Below are 7,500 nucleotides of genomic sequence, written 5' to 3'. Positions count from 1 at the left end.
TCAATGTCTCAGTTAACGTGAAGAACTTCCCTGATCAGAGCAACACAGGGGGCTCCAGATCACAGCTCCCAGACCGCAGAAACCCACAGTGCAGAAAGAGGCCCATCGAGTCTGCACTGAACACAATCCCACCCAGGCCCTACCCCCCATATCCCTACCCACGAATCCCTCTAACCTACACATCTTTGGACACTAAGGGGCAATTTAGCACGGCCAATCCACCCTAACCTACACATCTTTGGACACTAAGGGGCAATTTAGCACGGACAATCCACCCTAACCTACACATCTTTGGACACTAAGGGGCAATTTAGCACGGCCAATCCACCCTAACCTACACATCTTTGGACACTAAGGGGCAATTTAGCATGGCCAATCCACCCTAACCTACACATCTTTGGACACTAAGGGACAATTTAGCACGGCCAATCCACCCTAACCTACACATCTTTGGACACTAAGGGGCAATTTAGCACGGCCAATCCACCCTAACCTACACATCTTTGGACACTAAGGGGCAATTTAGCACGGCCAATCCACCCTAACCTACACATCTTTGGACACTAAGGGACAATTTAGCACGGCCAATCCACCCTAACCTACAGATCTTTGGACACTAAGGGACAATTTAGCACGGCCAATCCACCCTAACCTACACATCTTTGGACACTAAGGGACAATTTAGCATGGCCAATCCACCCTAACCTACACATCTTTGGACACTAAGGGACAATTTAGCACGGCCAATCCACCCTAACCTACACATCTTTGGACACTAAGGGACAATTTAGCACGGCCAATCCACCCTAACCTACACATCTTTGGACACTAAGGGGCAATTTAGCATGGCCAATCCACCCTAACCTACACATCTTTGGACTGTGGGAGCACCCGGAGGAAACCCACGCAGACACGGGGAGAATGTGCAGACTCCGCACAGACAGTGACCCGAGGCCGGGAATCGAACCGGGGTCCCTGGCGCTGTGAGGCAGCAGTGCTAACCCCACTGTGCCACCGGATATTAGCACACGGTGAAAAGTATTGTTTCTTGCACGCTATACAGACAAAGCATACCGTTCACAGAGAAGGAAAGGAGAGGGTGCAGAATGTTGTGTTACAGTCACAGCGAGGGTGTAGAGAAAGATCAGCTTAATGCGAGGTAGGTCCATTCAAAAGTCTGACGGCAGCAGGGAAGAAGCTGTTCTTGAGTCGGTCGGTACGGGACCTCAGACTTTTGTATCTTTTTCCCCCGACGGAAGAAGGTGGAAGAGAGAATGTCCGGGGTGTGTGTGGGGGGGGGGGGGGTCCTTAATTATCCCGGCTGCTTTTCCCCGAGGCAGCGGGAAGTGTAGATGGAGTCAATGGATGGGAGGCTGGTTTGTGTGATGGGATTGGGGGCTACATTCACCACCCTTTTGTAGTTCCTTGCGGTCTTGGGCAGAGCAGGAGCCCAGACCGAGCTGTGATACATCCGGGAAAGGATGCTTTCTATGGGGGCATCTATGGTGAGATCGATCCGGGAAGTTTGGACGATGGGGAGGCCACTCAGCACTTTCAGGCTATTCGTCGCCCAGGCCATTCGAGACACACCCACTGCAGTCGCGAACGGGTGAATGAACTTTGTAATCCTCGGAGAACGAATGTATCTGGAATTGTGCATTGTAATTATAATTGCTTGCTGCGTTTGTGTATCACTATTGGAGTTGTAGACGGTGAGGGTGGGTGCCACAGTTGGCAGAGGGACAGAGATAAGCTGCAGAGCTGGGCCGAGAGGTGGCAAGTGGAGTTGAATGCGGACAAGTATGAGGTGGTTCACTTTGGTAAGAGTAACGGGAGTACAGATTATAGGGCTAATGGAATGACTCTTGGTAGTGTGGACGAGATCTCGGGGTACATGTGCGTAGCTCCCTGAAAGTTGGCACCCAGGTGGCTAAGAAGGTGTGTTCGCTTTTATTGGTCGAGGGATTGAATTTCGGAGCCGCGAGGTCTTGTTACAACTGTACAAAACTCTGGTGCGTCCGCACTTGGAGTATTGGGTACAGTTCTGGGTTGCCACGTTGTACGAAAAGATGTGGAGGCTTTGAACATAAGAACATAAGAAATGGGAGCAGGAGTCGGCCATCTAGCCCTTTGAGCCTGCCCCGCCATTCAATAAGATCGTGGCTGATCTGATAGTGGATCAGTTCCACTTTCCCGCTTTCTCCCCTGTCTATCAGAAACCCGTGACTTCAATATATTCAGCGAGGCAGCCTCCACCACTTCAACAGGCAGAGAATTCCAGAGATTCACCACCCTTTGAGTGAAGAAGTTCCTCCTCAACTCCGTTCTAAACCGCCCCCCACCTTATCTTGAGGCTGTGCCCTCTAGTCCTACTGTCCTTTCTAAGCGGGAAGAATCTCTCTACCTCTACCCTATCCATCCCCTTCATTATCTTACACGTCTCTATAAGATCCCCCTTCATCCTTCTAAACTCCAACGAGTACAGCCCCAGTCTATTCAATCTCTCCTCATAGTCCAACCCCCTCATCTCCGGCATCAGCCTAGTAAACCTCCTCTGCACTCCCTCCAAGGCCAAAATATCCTTGCGTAAGTGCGGCGACCAAAACTGCACACAGTACTCCAGCTGCGGCCTCACCAGTACCCTGTACAGTTGCAGCAAGACCTCCCTGCTTTTATATTCCATCCCCCTCGCTATAAAGGCCAAGTGTTAGGTACCAGGTGTCTCCCAAAAGCTTTACAATAAACCCGCTGCACTTTGACTCGTGACTGGTCTCACAGGTTATCTTTTCCCGAAAACAAACCCGGGATCTGTTTAACGGGTCCAGTTGGATGGCCACAAGCAGGGCTCCGGAATGGATCACCGAACTTAAGGGAGGGGGTCAGAGTTCACCTGCGATGAGAGGGCGCGCGAGAGGTCCGAACGTGCGGACGAGGAGGCGCCTGTCTTCACACCCAGCCTTCGAGTGTTTGTTAAGGGGGGGGGGGTCCACGGGAAAGGTCAGGACGGGCGTGGAGGCTGGGGAAAGATGCCCGGGGTGCGACGTTCAGACGTGAGCGAGGAAGGATCTCGTCCGAGTGATCGCCGGAAAGAACCGGGTTAGTAGCGCGATTTTGGGGGGGGTGCGAGCTCACGAGGGTGAGCGGTGGGTACAGAGGGCACTGACCGCCCCTGACGGGTAAATATATTCAGCGAGGCAGCCCCCACCACTTCAACGGGCAGAGAATTCCAGAGATTCACCACCCTTTGAGTGAAGAAGTTCCTCCTCTGATCTAAACTGCCCCCCGCCTTATCTTGAGGCTGTGCCCTCTAGTCCTGCTGTCCTTTCTAAGCGGGAAGAATCTCTCTACCTCTACCCTATCCATCCCCTTCATTATCTTATACGTCTCTATAAGACTCCGGTAAGAGTGACCCAGGAGCGGGAAAGGAGAATCGAGGCAGTGAGTGTAAACGTATTGGTGTCTCAGCGGGATTACAAGGACAGCGGGGACCCCCCCACCTCCCGGGGACCCCTGATAGAGGAATATAATGACCGGGAGGGACAAATTCATTAAACAGGTGAGGGGCCACCCACGGGCTTGAGGGGAGATGGAGGGGGAGAGGTATAACACAGATATTAGAGGGAGGTTTTTCACACAGAGGGTACTGGGGGTATGGAATGCTCTGCCAAGTAAGGTGGTGGAGGCAAACATGCTGGAGTTGTTGAAGAGTAACTTAGACAGGCACATGAGTGGGTTGGAGATGGAGGGATATAGGAGATTGTTTTAAATAAGGTTCATTAGCATTGGGACGTCCCTGGTAAGGTAAATGGATATGGTATGATAAGAATGTATTTTGTCTCTTAATTCACAGGTTTTAAGTCGGTCCACCTTGTTGTCCCACAAGGGGCATACACACGATGGGTCGTACTGGGGCTTCTCTTGGTTGTTCGAGATTGGCCTAGTGCTTCACGTCGTTAGTGTGTGCCTAAACTGGACAAGATACTGGGCAAGACGACAGCTCAGTGACTATCACTGATTGCTGTGCAGACACATGGATTTGGGCCGGTGTCTGTGGGAGTTTGCGCATTCTCCCCGTGTCCGCGTGGGTTTTCTCCGGGCGCTCCGGTTTCCTCCCACACCCCAAAGATGTGCTGTTAGGCTGATTGGCGTTAACAAATCGTCCCTAAATTAGTTTTCCCTCAATGTGGATGGCCGTAAGCATAGATAAGGGTCATGGGTGGAGGGGGGGTACTGGTAATGTTAAAATGGCGGCTCGAAGGGCCTGTTTCCCGGGCTTGTTTTTGTTCTTTGTTCTTTGAAAGCGGGATTGGGGGTGGGATCCATGTCTCCCGCTGGACTAATAACAGGAATGCTTGGAAAAGGATAGAAAATCGGAAATCTTTTAGTTTACGGGATAATCGATGAGGTCTCGGTCACAGGTTAAAAAAAAAAGAAACAGACTGGCGACGAGGACCGGATAAAGGAAATCAGAATCGCAGGTGAGAAAAGAGAAAGCAAACAAAGGAGATAGGAGGTTTGTTCAAGTTAGCTGGGTTTCCTCCTGATTGGAAAGTGTCAGGCCCCCCCCACCCCACCTAATAATTTGTCCGTCTCCCTCCCTCTCTCTTGCTGGGTTCTCCCGACAGGAACGACCTGGGTCCAGGAGATTGTTGACTTCATCTTGCAAGACGGCGACGCCGAGAAGTGTCGGAGAGCCCCCTTACAAACAAGGATCCCGTTCCTGGAGTTCAGCTGCGGCAGTGACTTCACAGCGGGTGAGAGGCACAGGCATCTGGGTGGGACACGGGGTTAGATACAGGGTGAAGCTCCCTCTACACTGTCCCCCCATCAAACACTCCCAGGACAGGTACAGCACGGGGTTAGATACAGAGTAAAGCTCCCTCTACACTGTCCCCCCATCAAACACTCCCAGGACAGGTACAGCACGGGGTTAGATACAGAGTAAAGCTCCCTCTACACTGTCCCCCCATCAAACACTCCCAGGACAGGTACAGCACAGGGTTAGATACAGAGTAAAGCTCCCTCTACACTGTCCCCCCATCAAACACTCCCAGGACAGGTACAGCATGGGGTTAGATACAGAGTAAAGCTCCCTCTACACTGTCCCCCCATCAAACACTCCCAGGACAGTTACAGCACGGGGTTAGATACAGAGTAAAGCTCCCTCTACACTGTCCCCCCATCAAACACTCCCAGGACAGTTACAGCACGGGGTTAGATACAGAGTAAAGCTCCCTCTACACTGTCCCCCCATCAAACACTCCCAGGACAGGTACAGCACGGGGTTAGATACAGAGTAAAGCTCCCTCTACACTGTCCCCCCATCAAACACTCCCAGGACAGGTACAGCACGGGGTTAGATACAGAGTAAAGCTCCCTCTACACTGTCCCCCCATCAAACACTCCCAGGACAGGTACAGCACGGGGTTAGATACAGAGTAAAGCTCCCTCTACACTGTCCCCCCATCAAACACTCCCAGGACAGGTACAGCACGGGGTTAGATACAGAGTAAAGCTCCCTCTACACTGTCCCCCCCCATCAAACACTCCCTGGACAGGTACAGCACGGGGTTAGATACAGAGTAAAGCTCCCTCTACACTGTCCCCCCCCATCAAACACTCCCTGGACAGGTACAGCACGGGGTTAGATACAGAGTAAAGCTCCCTCTACACTGTCCCCCCCCATCAAACACTCCCAGGACAGGTACAGCATGGGGTTAGATACAGAGTAAAGCTCCCTCTACACTGTCCCCCCATCAAACACTCCCAGGACAGGTACAGCACGGGGTTAGATACAGAGTAAAGCTCCCTCTACACTGTCCCCCCATCAAACACTCCCAGGACAGGTACAGCACGGGGTTAGATACAGAGTAAAGCTCCCTCTACACTGTCCCCCCATCAAACACTCCCAGGACAGGTACAGCACGGGGTTAGATACAGAGTAAAGCTCCCTCTACACTGTCCCCCCATCAAACACTCCCAGGACAGGTACAGCACGGGGTTAGATACAGAGTAAAGCTCCCTCTACACTGTCCCCATCAAACACTCCCAGGACAGGTACAGCACGGGGTTAGATACAGAGTAAAGCTCCCTCTACACTGTCCCCCCATCAAACACTCCCAGGACAGGTACAGCACGGGGTTAGATACAGAGTAAAGCTCCCTCTACACTGTCCCCCCATCAAACACTCCCAGGACAGGTACAGCACGGGGTTAGATACAGAGTAAAGCTCCCTCTACACTGTCCCCCATCAAACACTCCCAGGACAGGTACAGCACGGGGTTAGATACAGAGTAAAGCTCCCTCTACACTGTCCCCCCCATCAAACACTCCCAGGACAGGTACAGCACGGGGTTAGATACAGAGTAAAGCTCCCTCTACACTGTCCCCCCATCAAACACTCCCAGGGCAGGTACAGCACAGGGTTAGATACAGAGTAAAGCTCCCTCTACACTGTCCCCCATCAAACACTCCCAGGACAGGTACAGCACAGGGTTAGATACAGAGTAAAGCTCCCTCTACACTGTCCCCATCAAACACTCCCAGGACAGGTACAGCACGGGGTTAGATACAGAGTAAAGCTCCCTCTACACTGTCCCCCATCAAACACTCCCAGGACAGGTACAGCACGGGGTTAGATACAGAGTAAAGCTCCCTCTACACTGTCCCCCCATCAAACACTCCCAGGACAGGGACAGCACGGGGTTAGATACAGAGTAAAGCTCCCTCTACACTGTCCCCCCATCAAACACTCCCAGGACAGGGACTGCACGGGGTTAGATACAGAGTAAAGCTCCCTCTACACTGTCCCCCCATCAAACACTCCCAGGACAGGGACTGCACGGGGTTAGATACAGAGTAAACCCTCTAACTATTCCCCCCCACCCATCCGTCTTTCCAGTCTAAACAATCCCAGTTTATCCAACCTCTCCGCACAGCCAGCGCCCCCGAGGCCACACAACATCCTGGAGGACATTCTTTGACCTCTCTTTGTGGCTTCCAACATCCTGTTAGCCGTGTGGCCAGCAGACCATGCGTGCGATACTTCAGATGTGGTCTGACCGAGGTTTTGTATCGCTGGAAAATGATTTCCCACCTCTTGTACTCAGTGCCCCAGCCGATGAGGGCAAGCTCGCTGTAAGCCTCCCTAAATACTTTGGCCCCTTCCCCCACAATGTTCTGGCCACCCCACCCCTTATCCCGGCTGAATTTAGTTTTTATACCGGTGTTACTTTGTCAAACGTCTTACTGAAGTCCATATAAACCGCATCCACCACATTTCCCCCCCCCCCCCCCCCCACCAATTATCTCTTTCAAAAGCTCAGTGATTTGCACAAAACTGCCTACCGCTAACCAGTCCACTATCCTCCACACGTGCAGGTATCCTGTCCCTCCGTGCGTTCCCCAAAGGTTTTCCCAATGTTGAGCCACTGGCCTTCAACTTTCTAGGCTGTTCCTGCTTCCTTTCCATGACCCGGTTCCAGTGGCCAACACGCGACA

At 52.3% G+C, this 7,500-nt stretch overlaps 1 protein-coding gene across 2 annotated transcripts in view; it reads left to right on the top strand.

The window, feature by feature from the left end:
* LOC145340203 (sulfotransferase 1B1-like) overlaps positions 1–7,500 on the top strand; it is a 25,722-nt gene that overhangs the window by 2,874 nt on the left and 15,348 nt on the right. Inside the window, exon 2 of one of the 2 annotated variants that reach the window (XM_080184631.1) lies at positions 4,626–4,754. The exons of the other annotated variant lie outside the window; for it this stretch is intronic. Within the exon in view, the coding sequence (XP_080040757.1) occupies positions 4,626–4,754 (129 nt within the window). The remainder of the gene's footprint in view (positions 1–4,625; positions 4,755–7,500) is intronic. 2 annotated transcript variants of the gene reach the window in all.

This window comes from Carcharhinus amblyrhynchos, unplaced genomic scaffold (assembly GCF_965287045.1).
Source record: "Carcharhinus amblyrhynchos unplaced genomic scaffold, sCarAmb.v2.hapA scaffold_840, whole genome shotgun sequence".
Lineage (NCBI taxonomy): Eukaryota > Metazoa > Chordata > Chondrichthyes > Carcharhiniformes > Carcharhinidae > Carcharhinus > Carcharhinus amblyrhynchos.
This window is presented reverse-complemented; position numbering and strand designations above follow the sequence as displayed.